This window comes from Brassica napus, chromosome C7 (genome assembly GCF_020379485.1).
Source record: "Brassica napus cultivar Da-Ae chromosome C7, Da-Ae, whole genome shotgun sequence".
NCBI classification, from domain to species: Eukaryota; Viridiplantae; Streptophyta; class Magnoliopsida; order Brassicales; family Brassicaceae; genus Brassica; species Brassica napus.
The window spans coordinates 53,175,239-53,197,690 of NC_063450.1; the positions used below are offsets into that span (position 1 = coordinate 53,175,239).

General features: G+C 38.1%; 5 protein-coding genes across 6 annotated transcripts; 1 reads left to right on the top strand and 4 right to left on the bottom strand.

Annotated features, from left to right (window-relative positions):
- Nucleotides 1–2,687: 2,687 nt before the first annotated feature.
- LOC111207771 (D-3-phosphoglycerate dehydrogenase 1, chloroplastic) lies at nt 2,688–5,244 on the bottom strand. Its single transcript, XM_022706115.2, has 2 exons — nt 4,527–5,244; nt 2,688–4,135 (listed from the first exon to the last, which is right to left on the bottom strand). The coding sequence occupies exons 1-2, from the start codon at nt 5,065–5,067 to the stop codon at nt 2,880–2,882; spliced, it is 1,797 nt and encodes a 598-aa protein (XP_022561836.1). The 5' UTR covers nt 5,068–5,244; the 3' UTR covers nt 2,688–2,879.
- Nucleotides 5,245–5,523: 279 nt separating this feature from the next.
- LOC106437424 lies at nt 5,524–10,514 on the top strand. The gene is made up of 6 exons (XM_022707107.2): nt 5,524–6,446; nt 6,812–7,626; nt 7,726–7,902; nt 7,991–8,844; nt 8,959–9,768; nt 9,873–10,514. Exons 4-6 carry the CDS (start codon nt 8,356–8,358, stop codon nt 9,957–9,959), a joined length of 1,386 nt encoding a protein of 461 aa, XP_022562828.1. The 5' UTR covers nt 5,524–6,446; nt 6,812–7,626; nt 7,726–7,902; nt 7,991–8,355; the 3' UTR covers nt 9,960–10,514.
- On the bottom strand, nt 9,736–12,770 carry LOC111208220. Of its 2 annotated transcripts, XM_022707109.2 has the most exons (4): nt 11,554–12,770; nt 10,484–11,179; nt 10,217–10,402; nt 9,736–9,940 (listed from the first exon to the last, which is right to left on the bottom strand). In XM_022707109.2, exons 2-4 carry the CDS (start codon nt 11,162–11,164, stop codon nt 9,926–9,928), a joined length of 882 nt encoding a protein of 293 aa, XP_022562830.1. In that variant the 5' UTR covers nt 11,165–11,179; nt 11,554–12,770; the 3' UTR covers nt 9,736–9,925. The 2 variants fall into 2 exon arrangements, with proteins under 2 accessions (XP_022562830.1, XP_022562829.1); XM_022707108.2 differs by having other exon boundaries at nt 9,736–10,402.
- A 198-nt stretch (nt 12,771–12,968) lies between these two features.
- On the bottom strand, nt 12,969–16,546 carry LOC106393975 (agamous-like MADS-box protein AGL16). The gene is made up of 8 exons (XM_013834609.3): nt 16,373–16,546; nt 16,080–16,271; nt 14,648–14,726; nt 14,243–14,304; nt 13,738–13,837; nt 13,606–13,647; nt 13,449–13,532; nt 12,969–13,345 (listed from the first exon to the last, which is right to left on the bottom strand). The coding sequence occupies exons 2-8, from the start codon at nt 16,259–16,261 to the stop codon at nt 13,172–13,174; spliced, it is 723 nt and encodes a 240-aa protein (XP_013690063.2). The 5' UTR covers nt 16,262–16,271; nt 16,373–16,546; the 3' UTR covers nt 12,969–13,171.
- Nucleotides 16,547–19,038: 2,492 nt separating this feature from the next.
- LOC111208207 (cinnamyl alcohol dehydrogenase 5) lies at nt 19,039–22,369 on the bottom strand. The gene is made up of 6 exons (XM_048763348.1): nt 22,114–22,369; nt 21,928–22,041; nt 21,621–21,848; nt 20,717–21,156; nt 20,457–20,619; nt 19,039–19,251 (listed from the first exon to the last, which is right to left on the bottom strand). Exons 1-6 carry the CDS (start codon nt 22,200–22,202, stop codon nt 19,212–19,214), a joined length of 1,074 nt encoding a protein of 357 aa, XP_048619305.1. The 5' UTR covers nt 22,203–22,369; the 3' UTR covers nt 19,039–19,211.
- Between the last annotated feature and the right edge of the window lie 83 nt (nt 22,370–22,452).

A 22,452-nucleotide genomic window follows, 5' to 3' on the forward strand; every position in this document is an offset into this window, starting at 1 on the left:
AGACTCGCTGCGCCGTTTTGTTGGTAACACGGCCTATGAGTGTTAGAGAGTGGCGTTGCATGAGCTCAGCATTATCCGGGTCTTGGATTCTGATGCGAGCAGTTCTTGGGGCTTGAGAGGGGTCAGTAGCTATTTCTTTACCTTTATCCGCTCTCCTAAGTCTTCCAGACATCTTTTGTTGTGAGGTGTAAAGCACGAAGAAACTATTGTAGTAACAGGAACCCCTGTGTCAGTTAGTTCCTTAGAGAAGCCGCTTTGAAGGCTTTAAGTAGTTGCTGGTGGAGTCAATTTGTGAGCAATAACTTCTTGGTGGTTGAGATTTAAGTGACAGATCTTCTTCTAGTTTGTGATAGAAAAATATATAAGGAAACCCTTAAGCATATTTGTGAGCTCCTTGAAAGGCTTCTGTGTTCACGTCTCTGTTCTGAGGAAACCCTCGGTGTAGTGGAGATCTTCAGCGAAGTTGGGCCCTGAAGAGGAAACAGGTTCCGCTGCGGGGAAAGGCGTGGCTTTGGGTTGAAACGACCGGTTGGGAAACTCCAGCAGGCAAGTTAAGCGGCGTGAAGGCGGCTCCGGCGGTCCCTCCGACCATGGTCGGGGGAAGAACCCGATGTGTAATAGACCAGAGCGTGGAGATATCCAATGGTTTTTTCCAAAAGAAGAAAGAAATTCGAAAAGAAACTCTGTTGACTTTTGGACTAAAGCAGGTTGCTGGACAGGAATGTGCTTGGGTCTATTGGATAAAGACTGCTCTCGAAAAGGTCGTCTGGGAGAGAAGTTGTATCATCGTACGCTATTTTAGTAAATTTAATAGTTTTACTTTTTCGTTTCAGTTTATATGTTGTTTTAGGTATTATAATTCTTCTGTGATCGAATATAGGCTCAGCACTTATACAAGTCTTATGATTTTTTTTTTACTTTTTAATATTTGTATTTTCCAAAAAAAATTGCTAAAACTTTTCTTTTAAAATTTTAGGTGTTAATTTACAGAAAGTGTAAACTTTTATGTTTAAATATAACATTAATATGAAATACTTTTATGTTTCAGTTTATATGTTACGCAGTTTAAATACTTTTAACTTTTATGTTACGCAATTTAAATATAACATTAATATGAAATACTTTTATGTTTCAGTTTATATGTTGTTTCAGGTATTATAATTCTTCTGTGATCGAAGATGGGCTCGCACTTATATAATCTTATGAATTTTTTGACTTTTTAATATTTGTATTTTCCAAAAAAATTGCTAAAATTTTTCTTTGAAAAGTTTATAAATAATATTTTTGTTATAAAGACAAAAGATATATGCAAGTATCTTTTAGACATCTTCAATCGAACTTAAAATTTTACTTTTTACATATTGGAAGTATTAACAATTAATTAATACTTAACCCAATTTTATAATCTTAACAATTAATACTTCCAGTATTAACAATTAATACCAACACCCAGTACTCAAGTGTCCAAAGAGATCAACAAATTTGTGGTCAAAGAGGGATATGTCTACGAGGAACGGCTACGCATTACACGCTCAGAATATGTACTTAATGTCGGCTTGAGATCTCACTTTAGCAAGCCAAATGATTGGTACGTGCTCACCAAGACACCTTGCATTAATAAGTTAATCTTGTTTCCGTTATTCCCTAGTATATCCGGCCATGGTTACTCTCTTGTCACGGCCGGCTCCACGGTCTAGGCAATATGTGGACTTAAAAACAAAGAACGTATGTCCGATGTATTTAGCATCAAATGTGCATCTCTTATGACACTGCAATTCTCCCAAAGATGAAAGAGGCTCGTTTCAGCCCTAAGAATGGGCTGTGTTTTAGGGTATCAAATGTACAATTATTCAAAGTAAACTAAACACTTTAGTATCGTGATTTTAATGTTTGTGATGGAAATGCTTACAAAAGGCATCTCTAATAGTTGAGTTTATTTCTATCTTGAAAATTTTATTTTCTTCAAAATAAAACAACAATTTCTTTGGTTTACTTTATTTTTTTCTAGTAAATACTCCAATTATATTCTATCTCCACTTTATTATTAATTATTAATAGCATCTTTTACTATTTCATGTTAATTAATATTATCCAGTTATTTTGTTTTATCAATAATCTAGCACAATTACTATTTAATATAAACTAAATATAATTATATTATAAAACTATTACATAACATAAATAAGCAAACAATGAACATTCTAATTTATTAAAATCATCATAAATATATTTTTCTATAACTGATTAACAGAAGTATTTTTAAGCAAAAGGTAAGTTTATTTATCTTTTGATTCTTCTTATGTGAGATAATATTTATAAGAAATGAATATTTTTGTGATTTTGTATATAAAAATCCAATTAGATGAAAATAATAATTGAATATTTAAAATTAGTTGGATAGTAGTAACATATGTAATTTATTTTGCCAAAGGATAAAAATAAATAAATTTTAAGGACCAATCTAAAATTTTAAAAATTCATCTTCGAATTTGAAGATATACCGTTCACATTTTCATTTTAAAGTAAGAAATAAGAAACGTTGGAGTAAAAATTTATTCAAAATGAATAAAAAAGTAGAAAATGAATCATCGTTGGAGTAGTATAAGGTTATCAAAGGCTGTAGACTAGGGTAACAAAACAAACGAATAGGCAATGTGCACCCATAAAATTTCAAGTTAAAACAAAAATGTCTGAGATTTTTTGTCTAAATTTATCAGAAAAACTTGTAACCAATGAACCATAAAGTTGAAAACATCAAAGATACTACTATTACTCTCAAGTCTCAAACATTACCAAAACTGTAAGAAAGCCAAGAATAACATTATTGCCTTAAACCCACATCAAATCCTCACATTCAAATAATCAAACAACACACCAAACTAGAGCTTGAGGAAAACAAACTCTTCCACCGCTGGAATCTCCCCAATCTTCTTAAGAGTCTCCTTGCTCGGCTGATCATCTACACCAATCGCCATAATAGCTTGCTTCCTCGGTGCGATTCTTCCAACGCTCATGAAGTTAACATTAACATTAGACTCTCCAAGAATGCTCCCCACCGTACCGATCATACCTGGTTGATCCACCTGCCTGCACAGTATGATACTACCTTCAAGAGTCACATCCACCTCAAATGATCCAACCTTAGTCAAATGCGGGACTCCGTCTTTAACCTTTCCCTCTACTTTGACCTCTCCTGATTCAGACAAGGAGCTCGCGAATTTCGACTCCACGTTCCCTAGCTTCACAGTTATCGTCTCCAACGGGTTCTCTGGTGACCCGTCCAAGACCACACGCTCCTCCGAGAGTCTCAGACCTCTCTGCTTAGCTGTGAAATCAGCGTTGACCAAGTTGACGTATACGTCAGAGATCGGCTCGATGATTCCCTTTGTGATCATGGCCCTTAGAAGCCTCGTGTCTAGATCATCAGTGGCTCGTGCTGACGTGTACGACACTTTCACGTTCTTCACGCCGCTTCCTCCGGCCACCAGCTGCACCGCTAGTCTCCCTAGCTTCTCAGCTAGCACCACATACGGTTTCAGCTCCGTCAGAACCTCAGCAGAGACCATAGGCGCGTTGACCGCAGTAGCAGCGAGCTCTCCGTTCAAAGCTCCAACAACAGCTTCAGCGATCTCAATCGCAACTCCTTCCTGAGCCTCCATCGTGCTGGCTCCAAGATGAGGCGTCACCGTGACCCTCTCGTGCTGCACCAGAGGGCTGTCTTTAGCCGGCGGCTCTTTGGTGAAAACATCAAGCGCGGCCTGAGCAACGATCCCAGCATCAAGGGCCCTCACTAACGCGTCTTCGTCTATCACACCTCCGCGAGCGACGTTCACGATGCGAACTCCTTTCTTCATCTTGGCAAAGGTCTCGTCGTTGAGTATCTTGGATGTCGCCGGCGTGAGAGGCATGTGGAGAGAGATGAAATCAGCGGTGGCGAGGGCTTCGCCGAAGCCGACTAGCTCAACGCCGATGGCGTGTGCACGGTCTGCTGGCGCGTAGGGATCGTGAGCGATGACACGCATGCCGAGACCTTTGGCACGACGAGCGACTTCGGTCCCGACTTTCCCGAATCCCAATACTGCAAGAGTCTTGCCGACGAGTGAAACGCCAACATACTTGTTCCTCTTCCATTCCCCTGTTCATTCATTACAGAGAGATTAAAAAAAACAAGATCTTTCAGACAAAAACTATCTACGAGTCAGTAATATAATATTACAGACACTCCACAGTCCACACACACACAAGAACCAACAAAACAAGATCCTTCAAACAAAACTCTCAACGACTCAGTAATATTAACAATGTTTAAAAAATTACTAAGGAGTAATTAGGCGTTTTATAGGAGATTATTGATTATACCAAATTTTTTAAAGTCTACACCTATTTTCTATAAAATAATTCAAGAAAAATAGTTTGTTTAGGTCTAATTGCTGCATATACTGAATTTTTGAACACTGCAAAACTATGTTACAGTCACTCCACACACACACACACACAAGAACCATCAAAACAAGTATGAAGCTTACCAGCCTTAACAGACGCATCAGCTTGAGCAACGTTCCTAGCCATGGCGGCCAAAAGCGCTATCCCATGCTCCGCGGCAGCGATCGTGTTCGCCGTCGGGGCGTTTACGACAAGACAGCCAAACTCCGTCGCCGCTCTCAGATCCACGTTGTCGATGCCAACACCAGCGCGTCCAACAACCTTGAGACGTCCACGAGACGACTCGAAAACCTCGCGGCCAACCTTTGTCCCGCTCCTAACGATCAACGCGTCGCAGAGGGAGATCTTGGTGTTGAGCTCCTCGGGTGTCATGTTGTAAGAGCAGTCGACATTGGCGAAATCCTCCAAGAGCTTCACTCCGGCGTCGCCGAGCTTCTCCGCGACGAGGATCGTGGGTTTGGATCCGTCTCCGGTGGTGCAGGAGACGAGGACGAGTCGGCGGGGGTTGCGGGAAGGGAAGGAGATGGAAGAGGCGGAGGGGAGAGGCGATCTGGAAGAGAGGGACAAGCTCTTGAGGGGGTTGGTGGTGGCGACGGAGATCGTGGAAGACGCGGCGGCTGACATTGCTAACGTGAAAATGTTAGTTGGTGGCACGAGTGGGAGAGGGATGGAGAGAGAGATCTGAATGGTTAGAGAGGCGACGTCGGCGTTTTTATAGGGGTTTGGTGTGATCTCACGCGCCTTCGCGGAATATTATTAGCGATTGAGGAGAAAGCTTTTTTCTCGGACCAAAGCCTGATTAGAGATCCAACTTTTTATCTGAATCTTGTAGTAATCATGTGAAAATCGACTAATTATGTGAACTATCTATCTCCCGGGAGAAATATTTTACAGCTTCCAAGATTTTTTCCAGATCTTAAACTTTGCATATGATTTTAGCTTTTATTCAATTGAATTTTATTTTAACTCAAATCACTTTTTAATTATTTTTAGTAACTTTGAAGCAGCAATTTAGGTGTACCTATAAAACAAATGTTGAATATGAGAGATGCGACATGCTAATCACACTACAACTTAACAATCGATTAATGATTTTTTAAGCGACTGTACTTGTATGAACCCAAATAGTAACAAGGGTTTCACTACTAAAACGAGGTATGTATGCACTAGAGAGAGAGTTGCAAAGCAATTGAAAAGTAGCTGAAGACTTCAAAATGGAATTGAATTTGAGTTGTACAGAGTATATAAAACTTCCAAAAAGAGTAATGTACAATAACTTTATTTAGTTGGTGGTCAAGTTTTACTGCAGTTTTACTCGTGGGGAATATTTCAAAGGATATACTGGTGGCTGTGACGTATGTTTAATTTATGGCACGTGAAAGGTTTGCTTTTTGTGTGTTTGCATCTGCTTTAAGATGCATTGTTTTTTTTTTGGTAGGTCAACCTGTCAAAAACCCCTTACTACTATGCAGCCGCGCAAGCTTTATATACTGTTACATTTGTTAAAACTTAAAATCAAGAGAGTATTGGCCCAATATACCTTAGTGGACTCGAAATTGGAAAACTACCCTAAAGCCTGAAAACCCCACAAACAATGTATCCCATTGTGTGTGTCATGACGGAAATACCCCTACCGCCAAGGGAAGTACGATCACAGCGTGGGGAGAGATAGATTTGGTATGATCTTTCCAGTACAATCTTAGGGTTGCGGATAAATATAAGGTTTCCAGCTATTTTCTTTCCCTTCCACTCGTTTTGCTACAGCAATGTGCAAGGTACACTATGAAATTTGCAGGAAATCTGGAAAATATCTATGTGTAGCAGAGAATGGCAGGATTTAGAGGTTAACGAAAACAGTGTATGGTTTCGGATTCTCTATTTAATGGAGTCCTCCAAATCGATAAATGTCAACTTGTTTTATAGAAAGAGAACGAAGACTGTTAAAGCGAGAGTGTTGCATAAAGTAGTCTCCTTTTACAGTAGTCGTTATCCTTCCAATTTAGGTATGTTTTTATCTTTTGTTTTCTACCATTAAAGATGATTTCAGACTTTTTGAGTAGACGTTATCTTCCAGATTTAGGTTTATTCATTTTTTTTTTTTTTTACCCATTAAAGATGATTTCAGACATTGTGAATATTCGTTATCGTTCAGATATTGTTTTGTTCTTTTTTTGTCTTCTACCATTAAAGTGATTTTTTGTACAGATGAAACTTGTTGCTTCAATGTCACCAATTTGTCATGTTGTCTTTTTTTTTGAAGATCATAGTGTTTACATCTAACATAAAATTGTGCCTGATATTAATTTTGTTGTCTGCAAAATCCTAGGAAATTAACAACACAATGACTTGTTTGTACTCAAAATTGCAGATAAGTGGTTCATAATGGGCCAGTTAGTAAACTGGTTGTTGGTGTGTGGAATTGTTGGTGTGTGGAAACAAGTTGGAATTCGTGGTTGGCTGTTCCTGGAAGATCCGACGGAGCGAAGATACGACGTCATGGTTCACGAGAACCAGACTTACGCATCTCTGATGGATCTTGTGCGAACACGATACAGTGTAGGAACAGAAACCGCAGTGTGCCTGACTTTTGAGTTTCCGGAGTGGATGAGGATCCCCGCAGATGTGGCATGGCCACCGGTGGATGTCAGGGAGGATGGAGATGTGGATCTATTCATGTCGGTGAGACTTGAAATCCAAGATTTGAAGCTAATGGTGACTATAGGCAACAATGTAGTTGCACGTTATCTTTTCCAGAGGAGGGATAACTATACAATTATCGGGAGTTCAAGTGGAAACTTAGATGTTAATGTGAACCCTTTATGTGGTATCTCTGATGTTAGTCATCTACCACTGAGGGGTGTGAATGAATATCGTGGTGGTTTAACGGATGGTGCTGCGTATTGGGAAAGTATTCTTGGCCAGGGGGAAATGACAACTGGTCAGCAGTCTCTCCTAGGCGTGTGCACGGATGATGACAATACCACACAACTGAGAAGCCCTCGGTTAACCCAAGGGAAGCCTCCATTTGCTAATGCTATGGAGACAGCGAGGGAACAGAATCATCAACAGACTCCTCAGCTGCTCCACTGAATGCATTCCCCCCGATCGCTGGTTCTGGAGTGATAAGATTGAAGGAGGGCATTCATCAGCCTGTTGCCAATCCGAGTTTGGCCCTGACAATAGGTATGCTATAAGGACTACAATAGCTACTACGTCTATATGTTAGCAGTTGTGTTATATATGTTAACACGTATGTTATTAAAATTTCGGTTACCTTGTCAGTTGGACAGCAAAAAAGGCCTCCGTCTATACTTGATTACATTACCAAGGGTAAAGGAAAAGTGTCGGAGGTGGGTGTTGTTGATAAGACACAAGTGAGCGCTTCCGGTGGTTCACTCTCTCCTAGTAGGAACCCAAACTTTGCAGATCCATTACCCTATGATGACTCCGCTGATGAAGGTGAGTGTACATACACCATCTTATTTGTATAATTATTTGGACCCCAACAACTTGTCAGTAATCTATATTTTAACCTCATTTGGAACAGATACCGCTGCTGAAGGAAATCAACATTTGTTTGTCAGGCAAGTCTTCATGGATCGAACTGCTTTCAAGACACACATGTCGCTGTATGCGTTGGCCAAAAAGTTCCCCTTTGTCTGTCGTCGATCAGAACCTGGAAAAATGGTGCTAGCGTGTAAGGGCACCAACTGCAAGTGGAGAGTGTACGCAAGTAAGCTGGCCGGGTGTCCAACGTTCCAGATTAAGCGTGTGGATGAGGAGCATAACTGTACTGTAGACGAGCGCGGTGACTTCAAGAGGCATGCGACATCTAATCTGATAGGTGAGATGGTCCGGAACAAGTATGCTGGTGTTGGCGTTGGTCCTAAGCCATGAACCCTTAGGGAGTTCATGCGCACTGATCACCATGTTCCCATAACATACTGGAAGGCTTGGAAATCTAGGGAAGTTGCAATTGAGAAAGGCTTTGGTAACACTAAGGACGCCCACAAGATGCTTCTTTCTTATCTGGAGCAGTTGGCTCTCGCTAATCCTGGTTCTGTCGTGGCTATAGAAACAACACGTGATGCTGGAGACGTCCAACGTTTCAAATATCTCTTCATCTCACTTGCCGCTTCTGTTAAGGGTTATAGCTACATGAGAAAGGTGATTGTAGTAGACGGCACTCACCTTAAAGGGAAGTATGTTGGCTGCTTACTCACTGCTAGTGCGCAAGACGGAAATTACCAAATTTTCTCTATTGCCTTTGTTGTGGTTGATGGAGAAAACGACAGCTCCTGGACTTGGTTCTTCCAAAAGATTTTGGAGGTCGTGGAGGATGGGTATGATCTGGTCTTTGTCTCCGACAGGCACAAGTCCATCTACGCTGCTCTTCTGAAGGTACGATCACGATCTATTACTTGGATTTCAATGACGTGGTTATCTGATAACTAAAATATTAGCGCTTAAGTTATATGATTGACTAAACGAAACAGGATGTATTGCTATGTGCAGATGTACCCCCGAGCCAAGCATTTTGCTTGTCTTCTCCATCTGCAGCGGAACATCGTCACTATGTTCAAGAAGAAGCACCTAGCTTACTTGGTCTCGAAGGCAGCTAGGGCCTACCGTGTCTCTGATTTCTACAGGCACTTCAATGAGATAAAGATGATCGACATTAACTGTGCTGATTATCTAGTCAGGGTTGGTTTCGAACATTGGACTCGGTCCCACTGTCATGGCTTGCGTTACAATATTATGACCAGTAACATAGCCGAGTCACTCAATGCCGCTTTGGCGGAAGCAAGGGGATATCCAATAGTTGTGCTGCTTGATTACATTAGGTCTATGCTGATGAGGTGGTTGTCAGGAAGGCGTGAGGCATCAGCTGGGTGCAGCGGTGTTGTGACGCCAAAGGTAGAAGAGCTGATGTCCAAGAATTTCAGTGTTTCAACGGGGTTGCTTGTCCGTCACATCAATGGGGGTGAGTTTGAGGTTCGTGGCATGGATGGACACCCTTTCAGGGTTGACCTTGATAAGAAGGTTTGTAGCTGCCTAGAGTTTGATATACTCTTGATCCCCTGTGAGCATGCTGTCGCTGCTGCGATGCACTCAAAGCGCAGGATAGATGCTCTCGTTGGTGAGAAGTTCACGCGCAACACTTGGGCAGCTGCTTACTCCATGAGCATCAATCCCACCAGTGATTATATGACTCCAGCTGCTGAGGCTGACACTCTTGGTGCGCTGAACCTTGCACCGTCAAATACAAGACGCCCACCAGGGAGGCCTAAGAAGACAAGGATCTTCTCGCGTGGTGAATTCAAAGTAAGGGAGTTAACAATTTTTGGAAAATTTACATTCTAGTTTAACAGTTAATTTGTTTATCGGTCCTTATTACTATATCTTGACACACTGGTTTGATTATGCAGAGTGGTCTCCGTTGGCGTCGCCCAAGTACTTGTAGGAGGTGCGGTGGAGCGGATCACAACTGTGCCACCTGTAAAATGCCAATATGAGAAGGTGTAAGGTTATTAGGGGGCCAATGGAATGAAGTCTTTTGATAAAGGTATGATGTGGGGCGACCGATTTTCTTTGTTTAATATCAATGCCTCCGACATTCTCCTGCGATAGTCCCAGTGAGAATGACGGTAATTCGATCAGAGATAAAATGAATTCGATCTGGGAAAATGGTAACTTTATGTACTCAGCTTCCAAGCTAAAATTAATTAGCAACTACGTGAATGTTTATGATCTAATTTGGGCGTGAGCATACCTCGGTGTCGGCTAGTGTCTCTTCTTCATCGACTGTAGGCAGTTGAGCAATGCGGGATGTGTGCTCCTGAGATACTATGGGGGTGACGTTAAATCCTTCCACTTCCGTAACCACAACATGTTCCACGCTTTCGTGATCTGTAGCTACGCCCAAAGGGAGGTTGTGACTATTCTCTGTTGCCGTTAACTGTAAGAGGGTAGGACCTATTAATTATAATAATGACTACATATAAAGTGTAGCAGTTGTAATAAACCACCATATACTTACATCATTTGGGATTGAGAACTCTTGAACATCATTGATCACCTTGTTTATTACCTCGTCCGCTCGTAATTGGCTATCGTTGTCCTCACCGTGTAGCAATGGCTCTTTCCTTGTTAGTGGCGACCACGCCCCACCTGATTGATTTCCATGTTCTTTAGGTGATAGCAACGGTCCCGCAGAATTGGCAGCGTCAACATTTTCTCTCCCGCTCTGTCCTCTCCCACTAGTGTCTTCCTCGCGCACTGCGGTAGACATTTGTTTTCCAAGAAAACCAATGATGCTCCGAATCACTGCACCCTCCATCTTCTCACGTTGAGCTATAATAACTTTGCCAAGAATCTGCTCGATTTTTGCAGCTTCCCATGATAAAGCATCCGCGATTTTCTTGTTAATTATGCCTGCAATAAAGTTTGCAATACGGCTGGAAGCACCAATGTCAACTGCATCCGTAGCGAGAACGTCGGGTAGGCTCTCTGGTTCCTTTTTATCTTTACCCTCTTTTTCTTTTTGTTTCTTTTCAGCCCTCATACGAGACAGATCGATGCCGGTTAAGCCCCCAACAAACATTGCCTTGTTGAAAACTTTGCCATTTTGAATTAGGCGGACAAGGTTATCGACAGTCTCATCGTCGACCTCGTCATCCCACTCCAACTGATTACGCGAGTGTGTAGTATCCTCAATCATGGATATGACCTCCGTCTGAAATGCATAGAAAATAAATAAGCAGCTGATCATTTTAGTGGTATGTGTCAATGGTGACGCTGATACTACCTACTACTATATATTTATAAGCTTAGTAGCCACTTAATATGTTGACTTATAATAAAACATGTGATCGTTAAGTGTTATAGGGTATGGTTACCCCTAGTAGTGCAGTCACATATAGAATGATGTAGGGGATTAGAGCAGGTTAGCAGACAATAATATTAATACCAATTACTTGTCGCTAAGTTATATTTTTAAACTTAGCATCTATCTTTTCTCTTGCCTAGTACTACAGTTATTTAACACATATCAATCTTAACAACCACCATGTATCGACAGATGGTCTAAGTTTTAAAAAGCAAGCTAACCTTTGCCTCCTCATCTAGGTCTCTGGCGTGAGTTGGGTTGACATAGTATCAGACCGTCTTGGGCTGTGGCGCTGGGGCATCTGTTTCTTCTTCTACTTCAGCTTCAGTGTCATTACATCCCGACTCAGATTCACTGTCAGACTCAATCACAACAACAGGTTCTGACTGCGGGACAACCTCTTTAATCTGAGGAACGGCAGCCATGAATACAAGTTGAATGGCATCTACGAATCCAGGCAATGCAATGCTGGATTGGGAGAGTAAGATTTCGTCTTTCTTCTTGATTCCAGTTACCAGCATCTCAAATGTTACTCTCCCCCAGGGATAAGCAAGAAACTCACTGAAGTCACGAATCAATTCAACGTGCTCTGGGATAATACGGGGGAGGTGAGATGTCGGAAGTAAAAAGCATGACGTGAATGCAAGACATGCATACTTCAGCCGCATCTCGCGGTCTTTAACCTTCTTCTTTTTCAGCATTTCTATCGCTGCATCAACTGGACAGAACTTGAGAGACCCAAAGAGTTCACCCCAATATAGCTTCTCTGTAATAGGATTCTTCTTCCTTTTGATGTTCTTTTTGATAATCTTGTTGCAATTAAGCCCAGTTACATGAGCAAACTCTTGAAGAGACATCCTAATAGGTTTACCAGCGAACAAGAACCAGATCTCGTATTTTTTCTTCACCCAGAGCATACGCACAATGACGAACTGACCAAAGGTACCTGAAAACGAAGGGTTTTCTGCTTGCGAAATGATCTTCCCAAAGGTTGTATTCCGCATAAACTCGACTTCATCAGGTTCCAAGACTTCAATTATGGAATCAATTCTCTTGGGTTTGTGGTAGGTGTTCACTCTCTCTCCAGCAGGTTTTTCACCAGCGGCAAACATGCGTTCTGGAATCTGTATCTCTTCCATTTCGTCTGTTGGGAACTTCTGAGATTTTTGGAGACTTTTGGAGAGAAAAATAGTTTTGTAACTACTTCAAGAATGAGAACTGATAACGGTGACTAGAAGGTGGAGACTTTACAATCGTCCTATTAAACTGACAAAAGAAGTAATTCAAGGCTCTTCAATTGCCCCCAGTGTCATTTGGGAAGATCTTGGTAGTACAAGTGATGTCGTGTGATAGGTCTCGCCCTATACTAGTGTCTGACATCAATTTTGCCAGCTGCGTGTGCTATGGTATTAGGCGCTGTAGGGGTCTTTCGGTATATAAAAAAAAGGTACAGTAATGTAAAAGGTGAAATGGTAGTTCTCTAATTTCAGCGATTTCCGTGTGTATAGCGCCTAATTTCTCTAAAATCAATGCCAAGTTTTATTTTGTTTTTGTATAGAACATTGATTATCTATATGCAAAAGAAATATCTTTGAAAAAATAATACAGTATAAATATAGATAGGCTTCTCCGAACCTGAGGAAAAAAAAAACACTACATTCTTTGACCATCAGGTCCATCACAGTACATGCATAAACGCCAAACCAATGTTCTTCGCAGAGAAACTACAATAAAAATACAAAAGCTGGTTTCTGATCGAGATGTGATTACAATCTCTGATCATGTTTGTGTTTGCTTTGTTTATTCAATGGCAAGCTGCTAAGGTCAAATTGAGCTATGTTACGCAATGAAAGAAAAATAGCTTAGTTGGATAGCTTTGGAACGTGTCTCATCATGCTGCTGGGGTTGGCTGAGCTGAAGATGGACATGTTCGCTCGAGTTACCTCCCATGTCTAGACCATTTGTGAGAAGAGAAGTTTTGTCTGCGCTTTTCACACTCTCAACCTCTGAAACCTGCAAGTAGTAGCCAGTTTACATATTATCCTCAATTTAGAAGAAATAATAAGCATGTTGCAGCGTTTTCAGAGATGATTCCGCCTCCCCAAATCGAAGATACCTTCTTATGTAACTCCATGTTCTGCTGGTGCATTACGTTTACTTTCTTGTGGAGCTCTAAATTCTCTTGGTGCACGAGATTACCCTGCAATAAAAAATATAAGAATTAGCAATTTGTAGGAATCAAATAATGTGGAAATGCCTAATCAGAGTCCCACCTCTCGGTTGAGTTCTTTTATTTCTTCGACTAACATTTGCTCCTACAAACGTCAATAAAAGAAAAGAGTAGATAAAGAGTACAGCCATTAAGTACATGAAAAGGTTGACTTATTTACCACAACATCAAATACCTTTTTCATTCGTACGTCGCCAAGGCTCATCTCAAGCTGATTCTCCAGTTTCTGAAGATCTTCCACACTTAGTCCAGAGAGCTCTTCACCCATCATTTGCCTATCAATTACAAGCTCTTTCCCATCACTTTTGAATATGCAAACTTTTCTAGAGTAATTATATACCTTTCCTAATTCATCCAAACAAAAAGAAAAGAGATAGGGAAAGTGGAAGTGTTTGGTTATTCACTTCTTGTCGATGGTCTACAACTCTAGATGTGTGGAGATATAACTCACGAGTTTGCGGAGATAACAATGGTGATTTTGGAGAAGATATCCAGCATCATTGTAAAGTCCTTAAGAGGTGGTAAAACAGTTTGCTATTTTATTTTTAATATCCACAATTCCTATTGAAAAAATGCAAATGCTAGAATAGTTTTGATTTTCCGCAAAATCTTATAGCCTTACATTTTTAGTACATCATGTCATGTAGTATTTGACGAACTCAGAGGATGCAAAAACATACCGGTGGTTTTCTTGCAAGTTATGTAGCTGTCGCTTCAGAATCGCAGCCTCATTTTGCCAAAACTATAATATAGCAGAATTATTTTCAGGTGACGGAAACTGAGAAAACAAGTTTTTTACGGAATTAACACTTATCAAGTCTAGAATGGATTCTTGAAAAAGATAATGCAATATAATGTATGTAATCTTATGTTCAGGTGCATCTTGAGAGGAGTCAAAAGTTGAAATAGGCTAACGAAGCTGTAGCAAACTAACATTATAAAAAGCACCAAGTAAGTAACTATCTCTTTGTTTTACTATGTTACTTGTTTGGTCTATTCGTAATTCATTTAGAGTATTAACTGCATCAAGTATTCGTTGAAATTCATAGAGAGGACTAATAAACATTGAACCAAAAGAGGAATACCTTGATTTCTGAAGCTGGGTTCATTTCCGAATTGGTGTCACATTTGGCATCTCTGTATCTCTCTATTACCGACTTCATGCTGCCAAAAAAAGAAGAAGGTTAAGTTGTATATCTGCAGGAGTGAGTTTGGCAGGTAAGGTAACTCGAGCAACATCAACTGCATCATTTCTCCTTACATATCTTCGGTGACAAAACTTTTACTTAAACTACCCTAAGCCAATTTTACCAACGTGGAAATTAATTCTCTGTACCAAAAATACAGATTCTCCATACTCTAAACATAACATGATGTTGCATGAAGCTTAAGTAGAGAATGAAAGAAACAAGACCAAACTTATGTACAAGTGGCCAACTCAAATCACCAAACCAGAGTTCAGTTATTATTGTTGTCAGCTGGCAAGTATGAACTAGTGAAACATAAATGTGTAGGACCCTTTAGAACCATTGCCTCTTCTATTTAAATCTCATGGAACCATCAACTCTTCTGGATCTACATTTATTTCTGACAATCTTTTTAGTTTTTACTCTATACTCTATAGTTTATTTTCTTTTTACTTCAGTGAACTCCTTCTAAAGTAGAAAATCAGAAGGGATTTGATGATTGATATGTATAATGTCTTTTTCCAAAAAGAAAGAATATACTTTTATATATAACTAAACAATGACCAAGTTGAGCATTTAAATGGAATGGTTTCTTTCCAATATTGGATAAATTATATAGGAAAAAGATAGATTATGGATGACCACGAAAGCAAAAATGATTCCCCCACTAGTGTATTAATATATTAACCATAAAAATAATGCAGCTCATTTTAGGTACATCAAACCCACCAACTAGTTGCCAATAAAGAAAAAAAGTAAATAGTGAAAGAGAGACGACTCTTTTTCTAAGAACCAAACCAAAGAAGAGTTTAGAGTTTCTTCTGCCCTTCTAACCACTTTCTACCCCTTTTTCCATGCGAATATAGTTTATACTAAATTTAGTAAGGTTTTGAGAGAACACTACAAGTCCACCTTATGATCTATACACTCCACACAAATCTCTATCATTCTAGTCCTATCCAATTTACTTTTGTCCTGTCCTGCATCGAAACATACATAATATACAAACCATAAATCAAAATCTCATATTACGTTACAGAACTCATATATTCTATGACTCTTAAACACAACCGTACTGGCCTTGTTTTCTTTTTCAACTCTCATATATGTAGATAGTCAACCAATCAAGTGATGTAAGAATTTCAGCCATTGCCATAAGACTAAGATGGTGTTTATGTCAATCTTCAGTGAATTGAATTTGCAGAAAACAAAAATCGAATTAAAAAACTGGAGATTTAGGATTGGTTTGTGGTCAACAAAACCGTCGGTGGATCATGGATGGAGTAATCAATAACATCAAAAAGTCAACCAAAGAGATAACAAGTGATACCTGGAGCTGGAGAAATCGTAGAGCCTGCCAGTGCTGGAGAAGATGATAACACCAACCTCAGCATCGCAGAGAATCGCAAGCTCCTTGGCTTTCTTCAACAAGCCGTTCCTTCTCTTGGAGAAAGTCACCTGACGACTCGTCGAGTTATCGATCCTCTTAATCGCGATCTTTCCCCTTCCCATTTTCTCACCGCTTTTTAAATCCAATCCATCACATCATTCACACAAAACATCGTCAACTCCGCGCAAACCCAGGCTGAGATAAATTCAAAATCGAAAATATATAATCATTACCTTCTTCAAAGAATCTAACTGGAGAAAAACAGATCGCGCTAGATCTGCTCGAGAAGAAAATCAATGTGGGTTTTGTGATCGAAATTCGAAATAGAAAGAAAGAGACAGAGCAGAGAGCTGAGAAGAGCCCACAAAAGGAAAGAACATATGGCTAGTTTGGGAATTTAGGGCAAAAGGCTTCTTACTATTTTAAACATAGATCGCTTGTCGTATCTTGACACTTGCCATCTTTTGAGTGGCTTCTTTTGACCTGTTTCCTTTTTTTTATTACCATAAAAATTCATACTCCCTTGTTCTTTAATGATAGACTTTTTTTTTTTTTTTTTCAGAAAGATGTATTTTTGTGTTTTCTATAAAAAATTATAAATTTCAAAAAAATTAATTGAGTTTATTGAATTATTATTGGTTAAAAATTACTGAAAACTGAAAATTATAGAAAACATACATTTATTATAGCAATTCAACGTGTTTAATTAATATGCGTGAAAATGCGAAAAAAATCCACGCTTAACTGAGGGAATATTATACATTGTCTTATCGTACGGCATTGCCGCATTATTAAAGTACACTTCTTGTTTGTTTTATTAAAGAAGAAAATAAAATACTTGAATCAGTGTATACGCTACGAACAAATAAAAAAGAGAACCCCCAATAATTTTGTGAAACCCAAAGTGGAATTATTTTTTTCAAAATAATTATAATTTCTGAAACCTAGAATCCCGACAGAGAAGAAAAGCACCCAAATTCAGACAGAGAATACGGAAGGAGCGGACTCATACGCATCTTAAAGAGTATATACCCTTTTATGTGTATATATAATTTACTAGGTGTTTTCCTGCACCATGTGAAAATAAATTTTTTTTTAAATCTAATTTATATTTAAAAATTAAAAATAAAATTTATTAAATGTTATATATTTTACTATTTTCTTACTAATATTTAATATAGATTTGATATATATTAAATCAATTTGTATAAAACTAACAAAAATAATATAAAATTGTATAATTATCAAAAATTTAGCCTAAACAATATTTATAAAATTTGTAGATATATAAGATACTAATGATCTTACGATTAGATTTTTTTTTTTTAATTGTAGAAATTTTTGAAAACTTCGGTAATACAAATTGTATAATTATACAAAAGTAATAATATTTCAAAATTTGAAATGTTATATATGAATATATTTATTTTATAAATGATGTATGAGCTATTACCATATTTAAAAAAAAATTTACCAAAAATAAATATCAATATTAAATGTAATATATGAATTATTATCATATTCTAATAAGTTTGTCAAAAATATAAATCAATATTAAATAAAATTATCCATGTCATATTTTTCGGAAATCATGTCATCAATTTTAGTAACTATGTCATATTTGTTTTGTGAAATTGATTGTAAAGATGATATGTGGTAAAATCACTTTACAAATATAGTATACGGGACAGAGAAGGGACGAGAGACCACGAAAAAATCTACAATAATAAAATAAGAGGACGAGGGTTAAAATCTAAATCCAAAATTAAAAATGGTTAAAGGCCTGTGAAGTAGAGCAATAATGCCTTAGTTTCGGGCCCGTTCTCCTTTTTTCTTTAAAGACCTGTGGCCCATTTCGTCCCCCATAAATTGGATCACATGCGTTTTAGAGTAAAAGATCGATGTCACCTCCTCTTTTATAATAGTACTTTTTTGGGACTGATCCACCATATTACCTTGTATATATGTTAGCTATAATGATTCTAATCAATGTTCTAAAGCTTAAATGGAGTATAAGTAAATTAGACCTTTTAAATTACATTTTCTTTTAAATTAGAATTATGTATCAGAAACATGGGCGGCAAAGGATTATTTGTCGTACATGGTTTTAACAATTTGCGTCAATCTTGTATAAATTTGCCATTTTAAAAAAAAAAATTGTGACATTTGAAGGAAAAGAATTGCAACTTTATATACAATCAGTAAATATCTTACAAATGAATATCGTATTAAAATCATTTTGCAAATTGTGGTAGGTAGTAAAGTTATTTAGTATGTAGTTCTTTTAAAATATCTAATTTGCATCTGAATATTTAGAAATATCAAGATATTCGCCCAGCCACTTGTCGTAAAAATATATAAAAGAGGAAGAGGAAGAGGAAGAGGAAGAGGAAGAGGAATCATAGAAACAAGCTAAAAGTGTAATGAATTATCTCTAACTTTAAACGTAAATATTCTTGCCATACTCGATGGTCTGGTCCAAAAGTTGTCACATAGCAGTATAGCACTGAGATGCGTGTCTTTATTTACCAACTACGCATTATTGACCTATCTGCACCACCCATTGTGTATTAAAATTTACAATCAACAGCAACGTTCTTGTGGGTGTATTATATAATACATAGAAATTCAACAACGTTGCTGCAATTAGTCCCCACTAACCTAACCACCACTTACTTTGATAAACATGACATCACCAAAGGTCCATATTGTAAATCAAGCAACAAAGAATCACCTTTATGTTCCTCAACAACCGCATGATCAACGGCTTCAATTTTTTTTTTGTCTAAGTCGTATGTTTAGTTCGCTTTTGCTTTTAGTCACTTTTGAATCGAATAATATTATCATATAGTACTGGCTCCAACCCGAATTAAGTGCTCGAGGCCAGTAACTTAACCCATCAAAGAAGTAGCATATGATTAAAAATGCTCAAACAAAGACGTTTTAAATCCAATATAAGTATATGCTTTCACATGAAAAGCAGCGCCAAATCATTTTTATGCTCACAAACAAACATAAAATGTTATCATCGGTTTGTAAAGAAGGACAAAAGATGTTATAATTTCAAGTAACTCAAGCCTCAAGTTTGCTTCCTTCGACATCAACCACGAACCTATTGTAGAAAATGATGAGAGTATATGATTGGAAGAATATTGTATTGACTCTCATAAGAATAATAGTTAGAGTTACATATATATTTATACTACAGATGTTTCCTAAACTAGATAGATACAAATATATATGAGTATCTTATATAATAAATATACAATATTAACAATAATGTTTATGATCTCCTTGATCTTTCTATACGCCCCCTCAATCTCAAGGTGGTAATGGAGTTGTAGCGGAATTAGTTGCTTGAGATTGACTCAGTAATCATGCCATTTTAGTATTTGGATCAGCAGGTGAAGACGGTGGTGTTGGTTGTGAGGAGGTGAATGGACAGAGATGATAATGATGTGCCTCCTTTGGTGGTTGTGTTCTCGTTGACTATGTGTAGCGCAAACACTTACATGAGGGAGTGTTGCTTGTTGGAGATGAAGCACCTTGACTTGGAAACAGAAAATAGAAGGTCGAAGGCTTATAGATTCAGAGGCACGTTTGATTGAGCATGAATGATGATAGGAAGCACTTTGGCTTGGTAACAAAACCATATTTTTTTAAAAAAAAAAATTTGTTTTTCTAATACCTAAAAAATATAGAACAAAGAAAACGTTTCTTTTTTTTTTTTAACAAAAAGAAGAAATAGATTCAGAGGTCTTCGGAGATATGAATAATAAGAAGCTCCATGGCTTTAAGAAAAACAAAACAAGAAGCATTAAGCTTTGATTTTGGAAGTGAAGCCACGTTGGCTTAAGAATTATAAAGATAAAAATGAGGCATGAATATAAAGAAGCACTAGTCTTGGATTCAGAGGTCTATGGTAGACTTGAATAACAAAAAGCTCAATGGCTTAGATTCAGAGGTTCACATGAACATGAATGGCGGAAGCATATAGCTTAACAGAAAATATAATAGAAGCTCAACGGCTTGAAATAAAAAAATAAAGAAGCTCTGTAGCTTGAAGAAAATAAAAGAAAAACAGGAACGAAACAGATCGTTAGATCATTGTAGCTCTGATACCATGTAGAAAATGATGAGAGTATATGATTGGAAGAATATTGTATTGACTCTCATAAGAATAATAGTTAGAGTTACATATATATTTATACTACAGATGTTTCCTAAACTAGATAGATACAAATATATATGAGTATCTTATATAATAAATATACAATATTAACAATAATGTTTATGATCTCCTTGATCTTTCTATACCTATAACGCACATCGTTCTTCTCGAGTCTCTCAAACGCAGTGTTCACATAATCCATCTTCACAACTTCGATGATCGAACTCAAACCCTTCTCCTTACAGAACTCAAGCATCTCCTCTGTTTCCTTCATGCTCCCAATGAAGCTCCCCGTTATCACTTTCCTCCCTAGTTAAAATAATCATCATAACCCAAATTAATAAACCTCAAAAATTATAACCGTTTATTATATATTATTCAATTCTTGTTTTTATAATTGACTCACCAAGCATAACCATAGGAGTGAGAAACTGTAATGGATTGCTTATGACTCCCATGAGTATGAGTTTCCCATCAAGCCTAAGCAGAGACAAGTAAGGCTCAAGTGCATGATGAACAGGGACCGTGTCGATTATGTAATCCATTGAATCCGCCAATTCGTTCATCTTCGATTGGTCGGATCCGATCACGTAATCATCTGCTCCAAGATCTTTCAAAGCCTCTTCTTTCTTCTTGTTTGATGAGCTTATGACAGTCACATGGTGACCCATTGCTTTGGCTATTTTCACACCCATGTGACCAACTCCACCTAGCCCTAGTATGCCTCCTCTTAGGCCTGGTCGCTTCAGACCGAAGTGAGCCAGTGGACTGTACACTGTCACACCGGCGCACAGTAGTGGTGCCGCCTGCTCAACAGCCATTCCTTCTGGAATCTTCACCACAAACCTGACCACAAAATTGACCCTTTAGCGATACATACCCTAACGTGTTCCACAAGAACCTAAAGATCCGGTTTGAAAGGTCGATTGTTATTTTAAAATATTCAAATTCATATGCACATAGCATTTCGATTATATATATAATAATTTAATATTGATTTCAATCCTATTTTGTATTTTTAACGAAAATTTTCTTAATGATCTTTAATATCTATATTAATCTTTAGTAGTTTTCATATTAAAATCAGTAGTTGAACAAAACCAAGATCGTTAGTTGAACAATACCAAGATTATCACAGAGTTTAAACACACATGACATTTTCAGCTAAACATTTTGTAACTGGTCAAATTACTATGATCTTTCCAATAAAACCTAGACTAAATAAAGATCATTAGTTTTTTTTTTTTAAAAGATCATTAGTTATATAGTATAGAAAATCATAGCGTTAGGAAAGAAAATAATAAGTTTACTTTTGGTGAACGACGGTGGCTCTAGCGAAACCGCCTTGTGTAGGTTGACCATCGATGTAAACATCGTTGTAGCTCCATATCTTCTTGGGACAATACTGTTCCAGATCTCTCTCGCAGGGGCTACAACCTCCGCAGCATCCAACGAGACAACCAACTCCAACTATATCACCTGCGGTGAACTTGCTCACATCTGATCCCACCTCCACAACTTCCCCAACAACCTCGTGCCTAAAGAACATGATCAACTCAATTTTCAGATTCATTCTATGTTTTCTTGGCTATAAGGAGATCAAGAAAGAAGAGTTACCCAGGAACCATGGGGTAGTTTGACATGCCAAGATCGTTTTTGGTTTGATGAAGATCTGTGTGGCAGATTCCACAGCATATGATTCTTATGTGAACATCCTCTGGTCCTGTCTCTCTGTAAGCATATACGATCAGATTCAAACCAAGAAAGATTCATATCATAGATCGAAAGGAGAGAAAAATGAACCTGAGAGTGTAAGTGTAAGGAGAGAGTAACCCAGATGGGTCTCTCGCAGCCCAGCCTGTTGTTTTCCTCTCTACCTCCATTTTCCCCATTCTTGATTTCTTTCTCTGTTTGTAATGCTTTCTTGCTTTTCTTTGCACCCTGTTGCCGATTATGCGTGTGTGTTACTATTATATATAGAGAAAGTTGGAAACCAAAAGCGTGCGTATGTATGTATGTGTGGTAAAATAATTGGTTCTTGTACATAACGTACGGGGGCAGTTTTAGTGTGAATTTGTGTATTTTTAACAAAATTAGTCAAAGCTTTTAATTCTTTGGTCGTTGAAATAAGGTAACTTCTAG